The sequence below is a fragment of the Electrophorus electricus genome, chromosome 19, assembly GCF_041902795.1.
Source record: "Electrophorus electricus isolate QZ-2024a chromosome 19, ASM4190279v1, whole genome shotgun sequence".
Taxonomy (NCBI): domain Eukaryota; kingdom Metazoa; phylum Chordata; class Actinopteri; order Gymnotiformes; family Gymnotidae; genus Electrophorus; species Electrophorus electricus.
In genome coordinates, this window is record NC_137515.1 from 6,792,990 (window position 1) to 6,816,269 (window position 23,280).

The 23,280-nt window shown below is 41.2% G+C and overlaps 2 protein-coding genes and 1 long non-coding RNA gene across 6 annotated transcripts; 1 reads left to right on the forward strand and 2 right to left on the reverse strand.

Annotated features, from left to right (window-relative positions):
- Window positions 1-1,079: 1,079 nt before the first annotated feature.
- Window positions 1,080-4,167, reverse strand: LOC113576188 (uncharacterized). 2 transcript variants are annotated; one of them, XR_014118663.1, is made up of 5 exons: window positions 4,029-4,167; window positions 2,856-3,001; window positions 2,483-2,636; window positions 1,725-2,341; window positions 1,080-1,446 (listed from the first exon to the last, which is right to left on the reverse strand). It is a non-coding gene; the product is annotated as an uncharacterized LOC113576188 (long non-coding RNA). The 2 variants fall into 2 exon arrangements; XR_004777074.2 differs by having other exon boundaries at window positions 1,080-2,341.
- On the forward strand, window positions 4,087-10,676 carry sgtb (small glutamine rich tetratricopeptide repeat co-chaperone beta). Its single transcript, XM_027008136.3, has 12 exons — window positions 4,087-4,186; window positions 5,104-5,217; window positions 5,453-5,556; window positions 6,199-6,274; window positions 6,514-6,613; window positions 6,724-6,828; window positions 7,040-7,178; window positions 7,530-7,592; window positions 8,398-8,435; window positions 8,756-8,839; window positions 9,223-9,343; window positions 9,610-10,676. The coding sequence occupies exons 2-11, from the start codon at window positions 5,118-5,120 to the stop codon at window positions 9,332-9,334; spliced, it is 921 nt and encodes a 306-aa protein (XP_026863937.1). The 5' UTR covers window positions 4,087-4,186; window positions 5,104-5,117; the 3' UTR covers window positions 9,335-9,343; window positions 9,610-10,676.
- trappc13 (trafficking protein particle complex subunit 13) lies at window positions 8,737-21,480 on the reverse strand. Of its 3 annotated transcripts, XR_014118662.1 has the most exons (14): window positions 21,388-21,480; window positions 19,362-19,430; window positions 18,863-18,962; window positions 15,614-15,698; window positions 15,382-15,509; window positions 14,966-15,038; window positions 14,147-14,191; window positions 13,754-13,771; window positions 12,442-12,575; window positions 12,012-12,210; window positions 11,607-11,707; window positions 11,327-11,474; window positions 10,957-11,152; window positions 8,737-8,873 (listed from the first exon to the last, which is right to left on the reverse strand). XR_014118662.1 is itself a non-coding variant. In XM_027008127.3 (13 exons), the coding sequence occupies exons 1-13, from the start codon at window positions 21,473-21,475 to the stop codon at window positions 11,045-11,047; spliced, it is 1,296 nt and encodes a 431-aa protein (XP_026863928.2). In that variant the 5' UTR covers window positions 21,476-21,480; the 3' UTR covers window positions 10,454-11,044. The 3 variants fall into 3 exon arrangements, 2 of the variants coding, with proteins under 2 accessions (XP_026863928.2, XP_026863923.2); XM_027008127.3 differs by lacking the exon at window positions 8,737-8,873 and having other exon boundaries at window positions 10,454-11,152; XM_027008122.3 differs by lacking the exons at window positions 8,737-8,873; window positions 13,754-13,771 and having other exon boundaries at window positions 10,454-11,152.
- Window positions 21,481-23,280: the final 1,800 nt, after the last annotated feature.

A 23,280-nucleotide genomic window follows, 5' to 3' on the forward strand; every position in this document is an offset into this window, starting at 1 on the left:
AGAGACTAGTACAGTGTGGAGCTTCACACCCTCTTTAGATCTGCAGACCCAGCAGGTGGGGGGCTCCCCCCTCCAGAGGAAAGTGCTCGGTAAGCTTGTCCTTGTTCACTGCAACCCCACCTGCTCCACTTGTTTCATGGAGTAGAGCATGTCCCACGCATGCCATTATCCATCAAAGTCTAGACCTAGCCTCTGGCACTCAGCCTGTCTGAGTGAAAAGTGGTACTGCCTCTTCTTCACACACACTGGCTTCAGCTTCTCCTAGAACTTATCAGGCAGACTCTCACAGAACTCATCTGGCAGACACAATGTTAAATGCCTGATGTTATTTATGGTTTCCATGTTTCTCTCTACTAGACAGATTATATATATATATATATATATATGAGCACGTGAGAGAGAGAGAGAGAGAGAGAGAGAGAGAGAGAGAGAGAAATTCGAGTAACTGTAGTTACTAGTTCTAGTAAGAGATATTCAAAATTGGAGTACACACAGTTTCCAGAGACAGAACATTTTGGAGAGAGGTCCTCCTGTCCTGTTCCTCTGGAAAATTCAGGAACAAAAATCTCGAGAAATACCAAGGGCGAGATGAGCTGGAAAAGATGTGAAAGGTAGCTCAAGCAGATCCCAGGAGCAACATCTGAGATCTCCGTCCAGAAGAGAGCAAGTCCTGGGAACAGCTAAGATACTACGCACAACCCTTAAGTTCCCAGGCCTCTGGTAGAGAACCTGAGCTTGAAGGAAACAAACCACCCTTGGGAGGGTGAGTGGGGCTTTATATGTAAACAATACCACTACTACTACTACTACTACTACTACTACTACTACTACTACTACTACTAATAATAATAATAATAATATGAGTAATGTAATACATACACATCTCAATTGAAAGAGCAAATTATTTTTGTTTATCCATAAAAAGCAGAATTCATTATATTAAAACTATACAACTATAACCTGTGAAATGAACAGAAGAGGTGCATTAAAACGAAAAAAAAAATCTAGTCTATTATCTGAAGGCATGGAGAATATATACGAGATGTCACAAAGTGAGACAAGGATCCATGCACTAGGCATCAGCAGTTTCTTTTAATAGAAAGTGTTGGTACAAAGGGGCAGCTCCAAACAGCAAAACCAAAGGCACATTTCAAGAAACCAGAATGGAGAGAGCAAAAATAGACAACAGCAGGCAAAAAGTGTGGGCACAGAGGCAAATGGAGACCAAAACACCAGGGAGGCAGGAAACCAAATTCAATCATTATGCTTATGTAGGCAGAGACAATACTTCACAATGAGGAAGCGGAGAGGTGGGATTAAACAGGTAAGATAAATAGGCATAACAGGTGAAAGCCTTCAGGATTCAGGAGACGATGAATGAGGTGGACATGATTGCTTGTTCTGGGAGCATCATGTGGTTGCTGTGACATGAAGGTGTTTAACTATCTGTAAAGTATAATAACATGAGGGTGTTTAACTATCTGTAAAGTATAATAACATGAAGGTGTTTAACTATCTGTAAAGTATAATAACATGAGGGTGTTTAACTATCTGTAAAGTGTATAGTGACCATGAAAACTTTACACAGAAACTTAAAACAATTCTGCAACAGCTACCCACCCATTTAATAACTTGACTTAAAGTAAACACATAATTCAGGTGACAGTCTTGCTGTCATATAATGTATTGAAGTTGATGCGAGGAGAAAGGGGCTAGACACCTACCAAAAAGCAAGCCATTGTTGGAGTTCCTGGCCATGTTCATGTCCAACATGTAGTTAGCATGGCTGCCACAGCCGAGGCTTTATTCAACCTCAATCCAGTCAGTTGTTCCAGTACTCCTCACACCACAGTGCCCTGCTGTTCCAGTGCTCCTCACACAGTGCCCTGCTGTTCCACTGCTCCTCACACCACAGTGCCCTGCTGTTCCACTGCTCCTCACACCACAGTGCCCTGCTGTTCCACTGCTCCTCACACCACAGTGCCCTGCTGTTCCACTGCTCCTCACACCACAGTGCCCTGCTGTTCCACTGCTCCTCACACCACAGTGCCCTGCTGTTCCACTGCTCCTCACACCACAGTGCCCTGCTGTTCCAGTGCTCCTCACACCTCAGTGCCCTGCTGTTCCAGTGCTCCTCACACCTCAGTGCCCTGCTGTTCCAGTGCTCCTCACACCACAGTGCCCTGCTGTTCCAGTGCTCCTCACACCTCAGTGCCCTGCTGTTCCAGTGCTCCTCACACCTCAGTGCCCTGCTGTTCCAGTGCTCCTCACACTTCAGTGCCCTTGCTGTGGAAGGCCATCTTCTTGCTTTAGAGCAACTTCAGCAGGTGCCATGTTCTTTCTAATTAAAAATTCATAAATGCTGAGCAGATAGAATAAACAAACACACTGTGTCTGGTTATTAACATTTGTGTACATTGGCTTTTCTAACTATGCTAAAATATGTCATTGGATCTCAAAATGGAGTACTGACAGCACCTACCACTGGGCAAAGAGGAATCCACTGTCTTGCTTTACAACACATCTGTTCTCATCCTCATTTCCACATCAAACTCAGACAGATGCCTGTCAACTTTGGTGCTTGCCGATCACACCTCTTTGCAAGGGCATACATACTGAGGGAAATCCAGCATATGCTGTGAGAACAACATTTGCAGATAACAGATCAGTAAGAGGACAAAGTAATGTGAATCTAGATGGTAATGTACAAGATATATATATATATATATATATATATATATATATATATATATATATATTTATTTATTTATTTATTTTAATACATATAAATGTACAAGAGAATATAATATGACTACAAGTTATGGTTTTCATAAAGAGAGTTTACATTGGCTCACCTGCATAATCCAGTTTAGCCTCTGCCAGAACCTGTGTTGTGTTATAGAAGGACACGTTCCAGATGTCACAGGCTTACTGTATTCTCTAGATCAGACTCTCTGTCATCAGTAGGGTTGGCTCTGGGCTCACATTCCATCTCAGATTCCTGTCATCAGCCACGTTTGAATAATTTTGGGCAGAAATGTCTTAAACTGTTTATTATAACCTGATCTTCAAGATCGATAAATTCTTTTGAAATAAAAGTAGTGTAATCAACATCACAATTTCTTTTATTGTTAAATCAATAAAAACTTTTTTATGCACCCGAAAAGATTTACGAAGAGAGACGAAACAATATTATCAGTACATCATTTCAAGAAGCAACTCACAACCTATTTTACCATTTTCTTTCATGATTTTGATGTTTTTACTCACTTTCAATACTACTATCAGTCACTGTATTTATTTTTAACTAGTGCCTTTTTTTATTAATATTTTAATACATTTTTTAATGTATTTTAAATTTCTGTTATCATTAGTTATTTTTATTATTATTAGTAGTAGTATCATTATGACCCCTCTACTATTATGTTCGTGTGATCATATTTAAAAGTTATAAATCTTATATGTATGAGTTTTAATTTTCTGTACTTGAAGTTGTATTTATGCATGAAAAATGCAATACAAATACATCTTATTATTATTATAAAAATCGTAGAGGCCAGATTCCAGTTTCACTCTGGCGCTTAGAGTAAATAAACTAAAGAAACACTTCACATTGTTTATCCTACAATGTCAACAACAGTGGTGTAGTAATCAAACTCTGTTGCTGTAGCTCGACAGGAACCAAACCTGTTAAATCCGATCAAATGGCTTCAAATATTCTCTTGCTTAGACAAACAAACAGTAAACCCCTGAAAGCCATACTTTGAGCAGAAAGCTGAACCCCACAGACTGACAGACAAGGAGACTGCTAAAGCATAGCAATTTGAGATTAATACATTTAAAACTCAAACGATCCCGTAGATAACATTTTACAGACTTTGGGTAAGCGTATTCAACAAATTTAGGCGCTGATGAGTTTTGCACTGACGAGCTAATTAAAAAAAAGAAAAATAAGAAAAACTCTATTCTTTAACAGATAGAGTAATCTTTAAGAACCAGGAATGAAAGCACTTTCCAACACCTGTTACCTGCTCAAAGCACGGGCACGCTAAGGAAAAGCACGATATTCCAGCTCGGGCGCCACAGCTCGCTCACTTCCGTCGAAGACGCGCAGGCGCTCGGAGAGGAATCCGTCGGACCCAAGTTTCCGTGACGCTCCGGTACGGGTTGCTGCCACAATCTCCAGGTAAGTGGGCGGGGGCGCCTGTGGCCTCACCAGCGCAACAATGTTATTGCCAATTTATAATTGCGAAATACCAGCAGGAAACGAGGTTTTTCCGAGGTTGTCCGCTTCATGTCTATCCTTTTTAGAGTGGTGGCGACTGTTTTCAGCCATTGCACCCTGCGCTCTGCAGCTCATCCGTGGAAATCAGTATAGCGTTAAACATATTAAACATGGATCGCTTATAAAGAGCTTCTAATTATATTACTGAATCATCGCTAATTTGTAGCCTGATGTTGATTACCATTCACGTACAGTGGCTCAGTTTATGGGTAAAACTGGAATGCCCAGTTAGCATTACATCACGGAGGTTAACGGCATCGTGTGTGTAGATTTTGTTATCCCAGGGACATTACTATGGCAAACGCAACATAGAATGCGTATTGGGTGGAGCTGTAACATTGTCGTGTTACGCTCTAGATATGTTATGTAGCCTTTTAATATACAAATCTTTGTTTTGTTGGCCAATTACGTAATTAACCGCAACTACTTATTGCAATATCTATGAAAATATGCTTAATATACGCTTGTAGTTTGTGAAAATATGTGACCCTCAATAGTGACCAGAAGCAGGTTTTGAAAGTTTGCGATAACTAGTGTGCCTACAACAGTCTGGAGCAGACATGAGGCTCCAGGGAGGCTGCTAAGACAAGCAGAGGGTTGGAATATAAGACCTGCAATAGTTCTGGTGTAACAGCAGTATTCCCTTCAAAGTAATCACAGTGATTTAGGCTGGTTTGAGCCTCCATTTATCAGAAGGCAATTGGCACTCAATCTTGGCACTTTCATTTGTGGTCAGAAGGAATGATGCTTAGCAAGGGCTTTGCTCAGTGCCAGGACATAATTTAATGTATGAGTAGAGTCTTTTTCCCCCCTCTCAGTTTTCATAGACAAAATGGCAGTGGAAAAGCGCCTGGCGTATTCCATAGTGCAGTTCCTCAGAGACCAGACACACTGTGGTTCACTAAATTCAGATGAACAGGAAAGCCTCGAAGGTAGGCCAGCCTCTTCTGTTAAAGACTAAAAGACACAGACTTCCTTTTTATACCAGTGGATGTTAAAATCCTTTTCAATGACTAGCCATTTAAAAAAAAATCTTGGATAAGAATAATGTAAATGTATGGAGATATGGAATGGAAATCTATTTTTGCTTGACATTGGATGGTAAAGTAATTGGCAAATTGTGTCAACAACAAGACCTCAAAAGTGTTTGCTGTCTATTTCCAATAGTTGCCATACAGTGTTTGGAGACCACGTTTAAGATCAGCTCCAGCGACTGTCACCTTGCTCCGCCAACGCCACTCAGGGAGATCTTTCTGAACTCCCTCCTCAAGGTGACCGTGGCCCATTTCCAGCTGCAAACATTAGCTGGCAGCTAACACCACAGTCAGGGATTTGAAAAGCTGTTGTTACTTACACATTATTTTCATTCTGATCCAGAATTGGGACTGGTTTTGATCCTTCTAATTACCAACAGTGAAAACATAAGCAAATAAATTTTGGAAATGAAGTGGCATCCTTTGAATGATTAGGCACTAGTTCAGGCATTCAGTTATCATTAGAGATCAAAGGAGTTGATCACGCCAGCGTGCCTGAGTAACCTACCATTTGTCTTGTAGTCTGATACCACTTACAATCAACCATGTCTGAAACTGACATGGTTTCCAAGGTGTTTGTTTTAAATGCGTAGGGGGTTTCTCAAACCTGCTACTAGACAGCTGCTTCTAGAGTCACAATCTGGCTGTTTGTTTGTTTGATTTTCTTACAATTTTCTTTTTATGAATACAACTTAAAGGAGGGTCAGAAGGGTCAGGACAATATTTTTATGAATATAACTTTAAGGAGGGTCAGGAGGCCAGATTTTGGGAAAACTGCTTTAGAGAAAAACCCCAAGAGGATTATGTATTTGAAACCCACAGACGTGCCATGAATGTTAGTCATATTCTTGTATTCTTTCATGAAATCACAACATACAGAATGATATTGTGACGTCAGAAGAGACGACTCCATCTGATGAGGACACAGAGCGGGCAGAGCAGTTGAAGAACGAAGGTACCCACTGAATTTAAAGGAATAAAACATAGCCTGACATGTGGAACTGATTACTGTAGCTCCATTTGTGCAGCCATTTACTTCTTTAACATAGAGTGAATTTGTCATTTAGAATTGTAAATTAATAGCTGCTGTGCTAACATGTCTGGTACCACAATGAGTTAGAGGAGGAGTAATTAAAAAAATGTGGGATACCCTTCAAGTTCTGAAAGGTTTGGTAATGGATGTTTGATCATAAGGGAACAACCACATGAAGGAGGAGAACTACAGCTGTGCTGTGGAGTGCTACACAAAAGCCATCCATCTGGACCAAAGAAAGGCAGTCTATTACTGCAACAGGTGGGCTACTATTTAACTGAGCGATAGCTGAGGATCCATTACGCTTCCACAAACCCCAACGTTGACTGCACAAGTAATGAAATGTTACAGAAATGCCATTGTGTTCTCAGGGCTGCGGCACACAGTAAACTGGGAAACTACACAGAGGCTACCGCAGACTGTGAACGGGCAATCGCAATCGAGCCAACGTACAGCAAAGCTTATGGAAGGATGGGGTGAGTCATTGTATTATAGTAGTTACTTAATTCTTTTGCCATTATATGAGTATAGTGCAGTATTCAGAAGATAACATGTAGGGTACCAGAATACAAAATTGTAGTATACAAAACAGTTTTCGCTAAGATATACTCTGTACTTTTGGGATCAGAGTTTCTAGAGATATTTTTTTTCTGTGATTTCCAGTAAAGTTGTTCTATTGATTTCCAGATTGGCACTGACTTCCATGAGCAAATATCCAGAAGCCATTTCTTACTTCAAGAAGGCTTTGGTTCTAGATCCTGAGAATGACACATACAAATCCAACTTAAAGATTGCTGAGCAAAAAAATAAAGAAGCATCCAGTCCTGTAAGTTGGGCTCGCTTGTTTCAGGCGTGTGCTCAAAATAATTTACCAGTGATAAGAAGCTAGAAATACCCAGTTAGATTGTGTCTTAGAAATGTTAGGGTTTTATTCATAAATGTAATAAATATGTATGTTACAGACTGAAAAAGAATGAATGCATGCAATCAGCAATTCACATCAGTTTTGCATTAAGATGGACATGAGATTTATTCAAGTTATGAACAAATGCCAAGCAGCAGAAGAGATTATTAAAGATTATTACAGTGCTGTCATATTCTCACTGACCTCTAAAGCTAAGGCTTATCTCAATGACCTGCTGTACAAGTAGTTCTTTAATAACTTGTCTCTCCACAGACAGCGACAGGACTGGGTTTTGACATGGCTAGTCTAATCAACAACCCCGCCTTCATTAGCATGGTAAGAACTGGCAGGGTTTGTAGCTGGCTTATAGTTTTTACACAACTCGAAAATGTCTCATAACCTTTTACCTGCTCTCTTCCTCTGCATATGCAATGCTATTATTTAATATTGTCTTTTTTTATGTGCACTTCTAGAATTCTCTTAGCTGCTATAGAATATAAGATTACTATGGTGTTGTTACATCATAAGTAGATGCCGTAACTGTTATGTAACTGTGCTGTAAAATCATTGTGAATGTAATTAATTGAATGCTGGTAGGTGAAGCTCCTTACAAACCATTTGCATTTGTTACTATGGTTCAAGGGAAGTGTCAGGCTAACACACTGAATCCAAGATGCACACGAGTAAAATGATATTTATTATCTGGCAAACCAAACAGAATGCAGAGACATAAATCCATAAACCAGGCAGAGGTCAAAACACAAACGTGTCCAAAGAGAAAATGAAAAATAGGTAAACGGTAAGATGGAACAGAAACAGTTATAGAAAGGGTCATGCATGAGTCAAGACAACAGGAATAGAAAGGGTTAGAAACGCAATGGAACAATAACGAGATTTTGCAATATATAAATGATCTGAATAGGAAGAACAGAAGGAAGAGGGGAGCACGATGGTTAGCCAGAGCATGTGAATGTGGCTGGGGGTGTGGCTGTTGCAGGAGTGTTCTGGGAATTGAAGTCCTCGTCCGCTTGCAAAGTCGCTACAGAAGGGATATACTGTAATTCAAGGAAAAGATACATATTTTGAAAAGTACTCAAGTCAGTGAGTTGCTTGTAGTTTTGTCTTTCATTTCTCCTCATAGGCTGCCAGCGTGATGCAAAACCAGCAGGTGCAACACCTGTAAGTGCAGGCATTTAGATCACGTATGCTTTTAGCTTTTCTATAAGCTGCTGTATAATGTTCTATGAAATATTTTTTATGTTTCATGCCTAGTCATCATATATTTTAACTTGTAATCTATTAATTAGGAGATTTGAGTTTTTAGGTGCCTCTGGTAAGCTCTGGTTCCCTAAGCTTGTTTTGCTGAGCTTTAAATACTGATATTGATTGCCACATTAAACATTGTTCAGCCACCATCAATGTTTGCTTGCGTTCACGGTTATAGGTGTAATGTGATACTGGAAATGGTGTGTTTACCTGCTGTCATTCTCATGGGGCAGCATGTCAGGAATGATGTCTAACGCAGTGGGAGGTCCAGCTGCTGGAGTCGGAGGCCTGGCGGACATCTCCAGCCTCATTGAAGCGTAAGCATGCATGATAAACAGTGTCTTCTAGAACCTTCCACATAGAAAAGGTAACACAGGAATGAGATGCTGTCTAGTTCACCTATTTCATTAATAACATTAGCATGGCATTTCCCAGATCCTATCTTGTGGAACCTTTGTTCAGCAGCGGTTTTGTGTTTTCCATGCTCTTGTACCTGATTTAACTCAACAGCTAATTATCCAGCCCCTCTTTGGCCAAGTTACTGAAAACCACAAAGCCTTGTAGAATATGTGTTCTCCCCAAGTGGGGAACAGAGCACTGCACTGAAGCATTTCATTCAACATAATACCCGATTTTTATTTAATCAACCGACTTCTCAGGAAAGCCGATTAACAAGATGTCTTTCTGCTGCTCCTGTCAGTGGTCAGCAGTTCGCCCAGCAGATCCAGCAGCAGAATCCGGAGCTGATCGAGCAGTTGAGGAACCACATCAGGAGCCGATCGTTTAGTGGTAGTGCTGAAGAGCGCTCCTGATCAGTCCAGGTTTGCTCACAGCACAGCACAGCTCAGACATAAAATCCTGCATTTCCTCAGCACACACAAGCCATTCCTGAGCACACACACTCCAGCAGAGAAATCATAGACCTGTATAGCCACAGTGATTTCCCAGTACCAGAGCCGAAAATCCCTGACCTAAAAGGATATCGTTATTGTTGTTACTCCATCAGTTATCATTCACAAGAGGGTTTTTAAAGTGATGCCACATTCAGACAGCTTTTACAAGCATTAAGGAAACCCCTCTTCCTCAGCTCCAGGCAAGAGGAAGATCGAGAAGGAGCTGTGGCGAGGGCAGGCAGCGGGAACGTTGTGAATGCAGTCCAGAGAGCAGGAACGTTGTGAATGCAATCCAGGGAGCAGGAATATCGTCAATGCAATACAGGGAGCAGGAATGTCATCAATGCAATCTCTACACCCATTGTTTCCATCCTGAGCTGGAGTGAGGAGAGGGAGGTGGGACTGTGGCACTTTATGGGGGTGGGGGCTTTGTCTTCCGTCCATGAGGGAAGCAGAGGAACCAGAGGTCTCAAGCCCCTTCCACACTCCACAGCTTCCCTTGGCACTTCACTGCCCTTCCAAGCTCCTCAAGTTCCACGGATACCTGTTGGTATTGAGGAAATTTGGGGAAGTGTTTTCATGGGACATCCTGATTATTGTACGAGCTCCGTACTCAGAAACACTGTGGAAAGTAGAATAGTGTGGAAGGTGAGCAGGGGCGTTTGGAGCTGGTGTGACGTGAAAGCATCTTAGCCCATCTGTATACTAACAGCACTCAGAGAACCTTCACCCAATGCAGTAGACTGCTGAGCTTCTGTATCTGTATATACGCTTGTGTGCAAGTCCTCAGCTTTTCACATAGCTGCTCCTGGCAAAGACACATCAGGGTTGAATTTGTTCTAATTCCATTTTAACAAATTATTTCATTTTGATTTCATGCCTATATATATATATATATATATATGGATCATTGTTGTATCCAAGGTATAAAATGATATTAAGTTTTACTGCACTTTTTGTTCATTTTAGGAACAAATCATTTTGTGACTGACAAAAATCATTTAGTGCTGATAAAAAAAACAAACCACTTCATATATGTGACTTTAGTGGCACTATTATTCCACTAATTATTTATTTTACAACGTTGACACAAATAATGTTAACAGAATGAGCATATTTAATGTCTTGGCCTAAATTATTTTGCACGCTCTATAATATATTTGTAGTCAAATGTGTAATTTAATCTTAAGAAAATATGCGTGTAAACAACAAGCTTTGTGCGGGGAAAAAATAGATGTTAAGAATAAATGTCTTGAAATCACTTTGCCCGAGTGTGTTTCCTTTAGCATGCAAGTGGTTGTCATTAAGCAGCAAACGGGAGTGCTCTGCTGAACCTGCCACGGGGTCGTGGAAACGTAAGCATCTTCCCTCTTGTAAAACCTGATATTTCATAATTATCACGTGCAAAAAGGTCTATCTGATATTTCTTGTTTACAGAAGATTGCTGTTTTAAGCAAGGCCATTTTATTCACAGTTAGAGACACTTAAAATCAGGATAAGCATTTTATAAATAACATTTTAAAACAATGATCAGCTCATACTGTAAAAAGTGGTAACAGGGAGACAGGGAGTAGTGATCTTGGTCCAGTATCATATCCTACAGACACAGTGTGATGGGAGAGAGAAGCCTCAGCTTTCTGGCCCCAGGTACGGACACACCACGCACACCTGGGCGATGTCATCATACTCGTATGTTCTTTTTAGAAAGGTATCAGTGAGCCTCAGTCCAGATATGCTCTGAAATGCAGAGTTCAGAACATAAAAATACTGCACACATGCTCACATTCTCCACTGACTGAAATCATAAGAACCGATGTATTCCTCAAAAGACTGCACAGACTTAAATACTACCAATACTACTATCAATATAAGGTAGAATATGAATCCTGCGTGGATTGAGTTGGTGCGTACCTGCAGGCCCTGGACAGAGGACAGGAGCTTAAGAGGGATGGAGAGTGAGGCACTGGGGCTGAGTTTACCCAGCTGGCGGCCTGAGACGCCACACCAGTGCACTGACCGGGTGTTGCACATCTCCAGCACCAGGTCCATGGTCCTCTCACTGGGAAACAGCACACAGTATGGGCTTTAGGGGGGCGGGGCACATGCTTTATGGCAGGGACATGGGTTTTACAAGGGGCACAAGCTCAGTGCTAAGTTGCAAATACATTGAAGAGAGACTGAACGATCATACCTGCAATTTGTGATTTTGCAGATGATGTCGAAAGGCTCCTCAAGGCTCACCGTGTCAGGAATGAGCTCGAGCGAGAGCCGGACATCTCCATAACCGGGTGCCTTGAAGATGAAGGGAAGCAGCCAAATAAGTGCAATAGCAAGAGTAATATTTCTCCAACCATAAATACTGATAGTCAAGAAAAATATTGCACTCTTAATCTGAGCAATTTTCTAAACTACTATACTGTGTATCGTATCTTCCATGGAAACAGAGTTGTATCACAAAGGAACTGTTAGATATTACCATGGTAAATAAGGCACTAAACAGATATTACTGGATGATGAATGGACCTCAATCCATGTTTGGAAAAGGAGCCAGTGTGTTTGGAGTCCAGGTGTAAGAGTGCCCTTGAGCAGGCCGTACCATTCTCTGCAGCTGACTGGTCTGCAGCCGTCCTCTCTCCCCCAGGTTGGTCTTCCACACGATGTCCAGTTTGCCAATTACAGTCACCCCTTTAATAACCCCGGCCTTCTCTGCAAACTCAGGCTTGGGCTTCAGACAGTACAGGTACTGGCGTGTGTCCATGGGCTGCAGATAAGCCATCTTCCCAAAGGTGGACTCGCTAAACAAAAAAGTGATGATAAAAAGCAAAAAGGGTTCAAGAAAAGAAAGGAGGCACTCATCATGCATGTCATAGCTTTTCTTAAAAACATTACACTACTAATCATCAAAAGCCTCAAAGCTGTGATTGGTAGAAGTGACAATTGTGCAAATATCAACCAATGATAGTTAATTAGATCCTAAAAGACATGCATGCAGTAAGAAGGGTCAGAGTATGTTGTAGTGCCTTTACCTTCCCTCTCCCAAGGTCACTGTGTTCAGTTCTGTGACATTGTACATCATGGAAGGCTCCAGAGACACCTTCTCCATGAACATGGGCGATGTGGTAATATTCTGAATCTGAGCCTCCAGGAAAACCTCATCTGTCTAAGGGGACAAAATTCGTCATAGTTGGCTTAGAGCACTGTGCATCACTGGGAAACTAGTTGTAACTAGCCAGTTTATTTGGCCTCTGTGGAGATTTTTAATGTCATTTATAAGACATTCTTGTGTTCTTGTAGTTATGTGAAAAGTTCACAGTGTGAAATGACCAGGGTAAGCTTTTGCACCATTTATCTGGTGACCTCCAGTGATTCAGTTGGATTCTGAAGGCTGAGATACACACAACTGGGAATTTGAAGAAATCTAAATCAAATATCTCAAGCAAGCTCCAAGGCCAAATAAAACAGCCACTGCAGGGCATCAGTATAAACTGCACCGAACTTACATTACCAGCGGTTAGTTCATGCCTGCAATTCGAAATGTGGATATGAACTGAGAAAGATCAGACCTTTAAGAGAACTATTGTTATTGTTCAGCATAAAGCACATGTTCATGCCAAGCACAACCAATCAATCAATAAGAAAGAACAACCAAAATTTAATAGAAAACATCTTTACAGATTGTGGATTTACAGGTATCTCTTTAGAAGAATGTTCACATAGCTTGTACATATGCATGATATATCTTCTCTACACATTATGTAAACAATGAGCAGCAAGGAGCTTAGGAAACACTCCACAACAGGGTCATCATTTTTGACACTTCTAACACCTGGACACATTCATTATATGCTCCAAGCAATCAAGAAATGTAATATTTTACTGTAGGCTTAGTTGGATCACACATGTAGTAGTAATCCACCCAATTAATAAGCACAAATCAAGAATAAAGGTTGAAAATCCGCTTATATGAGTTCCCTGCCCCTTCCCATACACTGATGAACTGATTTAGTGGTAAAAGTGGATTTAGCAGAACGCCCCCTTGAGTTTAGCCACTCAGCTGAATTTAAAAGATGAGTCAGCGTTAGTGCCAAAGCAGTCACAGGAGAAATGGGGAAAACAATAAAAAAATGAGACATTTCAGCACACAGTAACCTAAAACCCATTCACCTTTGCCTTTCTGTAATTTGAAACACATTATTAGGATTCTGAAATGTGATTTTTCTTTTATTGTTTTCCCATTGCTTGTTTTATTGGCTCCAGAGAGAAAAAGGAAAGTGATTTTGCAAAAATAAATACACAAATAAACCAAACAACTTTGCAATGAGAAGAGAAATAAATTACCACAGAACTGAGGTCACTCTAATGGAGGAAATAAAACACAAAAATGTGAAGGTTACATGCATAGGCAAATGCAAATGTCAATTTGTTCTTCAAGCATGGTTAAAGAAGAACATTCCTAAAGAATACTGCTAAGATACCAATAATGAAATGGCATCTACAAGCACAGCTATACTATATTTACCTTTAATGAGTTGTTGCCAGTGCCTAAATGCAGGTTAAATGATATGACCACAGAACAAAAAATGACAAATACGTGGACAGTTGCAGAAATGCTGCAAAAGGCAGTTATAAGAGTATATCAGTAAATGTGGCTTTGTATCACTAGCGTGGGAGTGCACAAATGTTACAGCTCTAAAGTGCTCTTGATAGGTTGAGTAATAACTTAACACTCACCTCAGCATTGTAGAACTTGGTCTTCACATCTAGAGGCTTGAGGACCTGGTTTAAAAAAGAATTCAAACTGAGGGCCAAGCTGGTCTCAGATTGCTGCTCTGTAGACTCCATATACAGGATAAAACACACTAAGACGCACAGACATGCTCAGAGTATCATGTAAAACCACAGAGCACACACAGGGAATAACCCTGTATTTTTCAGCCCAGCTTCTCCAGATGTCCGTGACTAAAGCCTTGCCAAGCCTGAATGCTCAAACCCACCGTGATTGCTTTAGTTCAGTGAGCTCATTCCCCAGCTCAAAATGTGAAGCTAGGGTGTTAATTGCATTCTTCTCATGCAATGCCCTTCTGCACTATTTCAGAGTGACGGAGTGAACCCGACCCCTTCTGCACTATTTCAGAGTGACGGAGTGAACCCGACCCCTTCTGCACTATTTCAGAGTGACGGAGTGAACCCGACCCCTTCTGCACTATTTCAGAGTGACGGAGTGAACCCGACCCCTTCTGCACTATTTCAGAGTGACGGAGTGAACCCGACCCCTTCTGCATTATTTTAGAGTGACGGGGTGAACCCGACCCCTTCTGCACTATTTCAGAGTGATGGAGTGAACCCGACCCCTTCTGCACTATTTTAGAGTGACGGCTCTGGAGTGTACCCTATCCTTTAGCTCTACAGGATGCGGCAAAAACACGGTGGACAACTGTGAAGAAGATATGAGCTACTCTAATGTAATAATCTAATAATGTAACTCTAATGTAATTACCCAGTGTAATAATTCTACTACATATAAATAAATTAAAGAATATATTTATTTACCTGAAATTTGAAAAATTTCCTGAAGTACAGTTTGTCTCCAGACTGAGTGGTGTAGCTGACTGCACAGACCAGGCTTGAAAGGAAACATGCATTTCTCAGTAAATATTAAGAATACAGAACCACAACTGACTGAGATGTTCTGGTGTGTCTCATGTATATTTTAATATGGTGGCCACTGTATGGGCCAGAAGTGTCCACCTTGATTGTTGATATCTACCTAAACCAAGCTTTAACCCAACATTAGTTTCTAATTAAACAAGGCTGACTCAGTAGCATGTGGTTTAGGTATAAATTATATACATGTGCAATAGAAATTATCTGCCAGATTTGCCATCTCTGCTTTATTATCAATGCATCTAATCACCTGCTTCTTGTCTTAGGTTTATTACTACCTACAATATTCCAGCTCATCTCACATGTGCGTTCCGATCTCCTTGACTTCATGGTGAATAACATCATCGATGCAGCACTCAGGTCTGAGTTCGGCCACTGCAGAGTTCGATGCCGACAGGTTTAACCTCTGTGAGCTGGTCTGGAGATCTGCCTACACACAGCACAGGCCAAACAGCAGGACAAGTGAGGAGGTGGATGGTGAAACAGAGAGCTGAACCGTTTGGCCGTCCGGACACAATTCTGCTGCACCTGTACCTTTACGAGGATATCTTTAACCACTTGATTGCTGTCATTGTGCACACTGATGTAACTTGAGAAGGTCTCACCAAGGAAAATGTTTCTGTATGGGGGAGGGGGAGAGAGAGATGGAGAGAGAAAGAGGAAGGGAGGAGCGAGATAGAGGAAGAGAAAGAGGGAGAGAAAGAATATGGGATTATTAGGTCACTTTGAGGCTCTGAAATAGACTGCTGCCAAAAAGAGTTTCTGAATTCTGAGGACTGAACAGACTTAAGGACGCAGAATTTCAGAGATGGAGAAGGCCTTGTCTAGACCACGTCTGTGAGGGTTTTCAAAAACAATTTCAACATGCCATGGCAAGAAAATCCAGGCACAGACTAAATTGCTCCATGTTAGCAGAAATATGCCACAGGCCTGACTCAAAACATGGCCTGAGGGGACATTTTGTACTAAAATCCCTATGACACTATTGTGAAAAACTATTTTCCTACATCATTAGTGGATAAAACATATCCTTAGATCAAAACATGCTTTTTTCATAGTGATTGTTTACTGGTTAATTGGTTTCTCTGTAATATATATCATTTAACACTCTCACACTAAAGAAATAAGACCTTCATACTGACATTTTTTGCATTGTCCACACTTTACATGTGATATTTAAATCATATATCAGACAACCTAAATGTTATGTTGCTACCATGTTTGATTATGGTAATAAAATGCATAATTTAACTTGTTTCATTTTTTATTTCATTATTTCATAGGTTTGTTAGGTTTAGTGATTAACATTTGATTATTTTATAAAGGTCTCACACTAATACTACAGAGACAGTCTCCCAGGACCAAACTGGGGTAATTGCCAGGGGTACCACCATAAACTGGGGTAAGTGCCAGGGGTACCACCATAAACTGGGGTAACTGCCAGGGGTACCACCATAAACTGGGGTAAGTGCCAGGGGTACCACCATAAACTGGGGTAAGTGCCAGGGGTACCACCATAAACTGGGGTAAGTGCCAGGGGTACCACCATAAACTGGGGTAAGTGCCAGGGGTACCACCATAAACTGGGGTAACTGCCAGGGGTACCACCATAAACTGGGGTAACTGCCAGGGGTACCACCATAAACTGGGGTAAGTGCCAGGGGTACCACCATAAACTGGGGTAACTGCCAGGGGTACCACCATAAACTGGGGTAATTGCCAGGGGTACCACCATAAACTGGGGTAACTGCCAGGGGTACCACCATAAACTGGGGTAATTGCCAGGGGTACCACCATAAACTGGGGTAACTGCCAGGGGTACCACCATAAACTGGGGTAACTGCCAGGGGTACCACCATAAACTGGGGTAACTGCCAGGGGTACCACCATAAACTGGGGTAATTGCCAGGGGTACCACCATAAACTGGGGTAATTGCCAGGGGTACCACCATAAACTGGGGTAACTGCCAGGGGTACCACCATAAACTGGGGTAACTGCCAGGGGTACCACCATAAACTGGGGTAACTGCCAGGGGTACCACCATAAACTGGGGTAAGTGCCAGGGGTACCACCATAAACTGGGGTAAGTGCCAGGGGTACCACCATAAACTGGGGTAAGTGCCAGGGGTACCACCATAAACTGGGGTAATTGCCAGGGGTACCACCATAAACTGGGGTAACTGCCAGGGGTACCACCATAAACTGGGGTAACTGCCAGGGGTACCACCATAAACTGGGGTAACTGCCAGGGGTACCACCATAAACTGGGGTAACTGCCAGGGGTACCACCATAAACTGGGGTAAGTGCCAGGGGTACCACCATAAACTGGGGTAAGTGCCAGGGGTACCACCATAAACTGGGGTAAGTGCCAGGGGTACCACCATAAACTGGGGTAAGTGCCAGGGGTACCACCATAAACTGGGGTAACTGCCAGGGGTACCACCATAAACTGGGGTAAGTGCCAGGGGTACCACCATAAACTGGGGTAACTGCCAGGGGTACCACCATAAACTGGGGTAAGTGCCAGGGGTACCACCATAAACTGGGGTAACTGCCAGGGGTACCACCATAAACTGGGGTAAGTGCCAGGGGTACCACCATAAACTGGGGTAACTGCCAGGGGTACCACCATAAACTGGGGTAACTGCCAGGGGTACCACCATAAACTGGGGTAACTGCCAGGGGTACCACCATAAACTGGGGTAACTGCCAGGGGTACCACCATAAACTGGGGTAACTGCCAGGGGTACCACCATAAACTGGGGTAACTGCCAGGGGTACCACCATAAACTGGGGTAAGTGCCAGGGGTACCACCATAAACTGGGGTAACTGCCAGGGGTACCACCATAAACTGGGGTAAGTGCCAGGGGTACCACCATAAACTGGGGTAACTGCCAGGGGTACCACCATAAACTGGGGTAAGTGCCAGGGGTACCACCATAAACTGGGGTAACTGCCAGGGGTACCACCATAAACTGGGGTAAGTGCCAGGGGTACCACCATAAACTGGGGTAACTGCCAGGGGTACCACCATAAACTGGGGTAAGTGCCAGGGGTACCACCATAAACTGGGGTAACTGCCAGGGGTACCACCATAAACTGGGGTAACTGCCAGGGGTACCACCATAAACTGGGGTAACTGCCAGGGGTACCACCATAAACTGGGGTAACTGCCAGGGGTACCACCATAAACTGGGGTAAGTGCCAGGGGTACCACCATAAACTGGGGTAATTGCCAGGGGTACCACCATAAACTGGGGTAATTGCCAGGGGTACCACCATAAACTGGGGTAATTGCCAGGGGTACCACCATAAACTGGGGTAACTGCCAGGGGTACCACCATAAACTGGGGTAACTGCCAGGGGTACCACCATAAACTGGGGTAATTGCCAGGGGTACCACCATAAACTGGGGTAACTGCCAGGGGTACCACCATAAACTGGGGTAACTGCCAGGGGTACCACCATAAACTGGGGTAACTGCCAGGGGTACCACCATAAACTGGGGTAAGTGCCAGGGGTACCACCATAAACTGGGGTAACTGCCAGGGGTACCACCATAAACTGGGGTAACTGCCAGGGGTACCACCATAAACTGGGGTAACTGCCAGGGGTACCACCATAAACTGGGGTAACTGCCAGGGGTACCACCATAAACTGGGGTAATTGCCAGGGGTACCACCATAAACTGGGGTAACTGCCAGGGGTACAGCCAGCAGCCAGCAGCATACCCCTTACCTCCCACATCCTGCATATAATACATAATGTGAGTCATTTTACCCAAAGTTCTGTGGCAGCGTGAGCATCTCCCCAAGCATCAGAGTCTCTGCCCCCTTTATGGTTGATGGATCCTCCCTCATAAGTTGACCAAACAGATCACCTAGAGTTATATAACACATACAAACATTTTTCATGTTCATATATAGTCGAACATGTCCACTTTCATATTACCCACTTGTAGAAGTGGTCTACGAAGAAGTGTCAAAATTACATATGGCTTTGGAGTTGTGTCACTACCAGCTGACTATCCTGTTTCAGCACTGCTGTACTATTGGTACAAGGGAAAATAAACATTATAAATGGAAGTGCACATTATATACTTGAACTGAGTAATACCAGGGATCTCAATTTGCTTCTGCTAACAGGCTTTAAAATAAGCTCCTGGCTGGTATCAGATATGATGGAGTACTCCTAACTGTATTGATGAGTTAAGTTGAGATGGCCCAATGTGCTGAGGTGCAGGGATTTATCAGTGCAATGGACACTGTTTGATTTTTACCTGGAAGGTCTCTGTCTTCACAGGTCACTGGCATGTTAGTGAAAAGCGTCGGTTTCGTCAGTCTCATCACTGAAGAAAAAGACATTCAAAATAGTTTATTAATACATATGCAAAAATCAGTGACATTCATTTTACTTTAATACTTTAATTTTAGTATTAAATATATATTAAATATGAATGTGTAAATATAGGGGCTTCATAGAACATACAAACTATTTATATACGTCAGTAATATTGCAGAAAAGGTCCATTTTTAAAGGAGAAGATGAATAATGTGAAGTCCTGTTTATATATGTTTAGCTTAAATGACTATGTAATACTCAACATCTTTCAAAATGTACTGGGTAACATATTTACAGTGCCCAGTCAAAGCACACCACATTCAGCCATTTCCCTCATTCAGCCATTAACTCTAGCCTAAATATTAACAGTCAAATTTGTCAGCTCCATCCATCCATCCAATTTTTGTTGAACAGGCCAAAAAGAGGTAGCTTATACCTGCAGTAATGTACACATAGGAAATAAGTTTTGTATTTCAGGACACTATCTTGCCTAAAAGAGTACTGGACTGTTGTGATATTTGGGTAGGAAAAATGTTCCTTATACCTTAGAAATCCAACCAAAAGCAAGGAATCCAGATGGAATTCATCTGGATTTGTCCAACTACATGAATTATTACTCTTTAGGCTTTAAAAGAAATCACTGGCTGATGTGATTTCAACATTAGTCCTTGCAGCTCTTGTAATGATCATTCAATCTCGTAGGTGGACAGTAGGTCCAATCAGCATGCACCCACGCACACATGCACGCACACACACACACAGACAGACACACACAGACAGACACACACAGACAGACACAGACACACAGACACAGACACACAGACACAGACACACAGACACACAGACACACAGACACAGACACACAGACACAGACACACAGACACAGACACACAGACACAGACACACAGACACAGACACACAGACACAGACACACAGACACACACACAAAGCTAATAAAAGCTAAAAGCATTTTCCTAGTGATAAAGACATCAGACACATATTGATCTTTGTTTTTGTTAAACAGCTAAAAGCAAGTCTGAACATGAGCTTTTATCACTTAAAGCTACAACTTACACAACACCCTGATAATTTTGATTTGTTCATCGTCCTTTATCCTCCTTCTCATCGTCATCAAACGTGCTAAGTGTTTCTAGAGCATACCATATCACATAAAAAGAAACATGTTCTAAGTGAAAATCTAAAAGTATAGCAAACTCTGAAGGCATTTTTTCACCAGCAGGGAAAAGGATAACGGGTACTTCTAAACATCTTGCCAAGCTGTACTTAATTCCACAAATCTACGGAAGACTTCGACCACTATTAGTAACAATAATAACCAGGGTAATCCAGACAGGCAAAGTCTAACTTCATGCAGCAGTTCTCATTTCTTCTCCTGGTGCATATCTGCGCTGCAAAGTTCTGGGATTTTCAGGCACCAAAACACAGACAGATTTTAAAACCCTAGGACTAGATTAACTTGTATTACAGAAAGGAAAACCACTAAACATGCATTATAATGCATCGTAGAAGTCCCACGATCTACTACCGAGAATACCGATTACTAAAATTAAGCAAAACTACGTTTACAGTTCTAAAGAAGTTATGGTAATTTTGGTAGTCTGTATCGGCTAGCAAAATTGCTCCACTTTAACTATTATCTGGCTAATTTGGCTATAGGACTAGACATACTAAACAAATTGTACTTATCTAGCACACGACCATCTATACCAGTTTTACTTAAGAATTCCGATTTGACATTATTTCACATACTGGAAGCGATTAACTAGTAAGATGACAGTTAATTGTATAGCGAGCTAGGCTAGCTAGCTAGCATAATAGTTTTGTTTACTTAGTTTTAACTAACATGCACCTAACTAACGTTAAAAAGATACTAAAAAACGATAGTGTTAGTTTGACGTTAAAATGCACCAGAAAGACGTGTGGAAAATGTGCTAAGTATGTACCTTTTAGAGCAAGGAGATGCTCTTGTTTAGCCTGATTCACATCCATTTTGTCTGAGGGTAACTCCGATTGACCTTTCACCTGCATCATCAGCTGACGACAGGAAGGAAAAAAGGACAAACGACTTTTCTGTTTAAACGAAGGCAGAGGAGACCGTGTAGAGGAAGCCCTTGTACAGGTAAAATTTCAGCCTATAAGTTCTCGTGTGAGAACCTTTTTTGCAATGTTATTTAAACCATTTAAACGTGGCATAATGCTTTACAACGGTACGACTTCACATCGGTGCGCAAACACAGAAAGAATATTATATCTAACTTAGGCTATAGGCAGTCTCAAAACAACAATAAAATAAATAGTACACCACACACACACACACACACAATAGTACACCATACACATACACACATACACATACACACACACACACACACACACACACACACACACACACACACACACAATAGTACACCATACACATACACACATACACACACACACACACACAGTAAGATTTCACTGAATATAAATAATAAAATTCCTCAGATTTTGCATTTTAGAAACAGAATATAAAACATTTGAAAACAACCCGAGAGTTTTATTTTGGCCAAGCATTTCCTTATTAAATATTGCTTTAATTGATTTTAATTGATTTAAATGAATTTAATTGATTTTTATTTTCTCCATTGTTTTGTCATGTGTGCAATAAATGTCTGTCTTCGTCTAGAAAGGTCTGTGCGTCCTGCTCCTTGCCCTGCTGCACTCGGGCCATCACATATATATGCTTGTACAGAATATATATATATATATATGTATATATATATATATATATATATATATATATATATATATATATATGAATGTATATATGTTCATATATGTTCATATAAAGCACACATGTTACATGTAGGCCGTCACACATGTTACATGTAGGCTGTCATAAATACCATCTTTATCATTCTTCATTATTTAAATCTACAGGATGAAATTACACCTTCACTCTTAATGATATTCTATTTTATGGAAATTCTTTTTTTTTTCTTCTTGAGTATAGTTTTATTTTAATTATAGATGCATGTATAAGTATATTAATTATAATTATATATTACTGCATATTCATTAGCAAAAATTCAAGACCATGCAGGCTGCAATGTTTTCTCACAGAAACAGGCCATTTATTTGATTCATACAAAGAAACTTTAGATGTAACAAAATCACTTTACTGTTAACTTGGTATGAAGAAGTATTTCCTAACATTTTAATAATTTAATAAAAATGCCTTGTTGTTGTTTCACCACATTCTGAACAAAATGCCTGGTCTGCTGTTTGTTTTCAGCATTCAGGTGATAAGTTGTGATTTGAATGAAACCCATGATTCTATCATAGTAAGTAATCCACAATATAATATACATTTTTCTCATTGCAAAATTAACAGCATGTGAAGGGCAGGCTATGCTGTGTATTACCTTCCCATTCACAATTCTGTTGGAAAAAAGTGAATCAATGAACCAAATGGCATTTGACAGTAATTTGAGTACATTTGAGTTAGCAATTCAGTCACTGTTTGATTTTCAACTCTTTCAGGTAATTAGAATGACAGTCAAACTGACTTTAAGTTTTATCCAATATAACGTGTTAAGTGCTGCAGTGCTTTGCGTACATCTCCAGGAGATTTCTCAGCATCCACATAAAACCGACGGAAACAGCTGATGGGTGCATCCATTATGTGTAAGAGGGGGTTAAATGCTGAAGGACCCTATTTTATATACAATTCCAGGATCAAAAAGACTTGTTATATAATTAAATGTTTTGTATACTAAAATAGAATAGTGTGCGGATAGGTTATGGCAACTCGTAATAAACCAGAGTTACGTTGATAAAAGTTAGGTGCTCGTCCT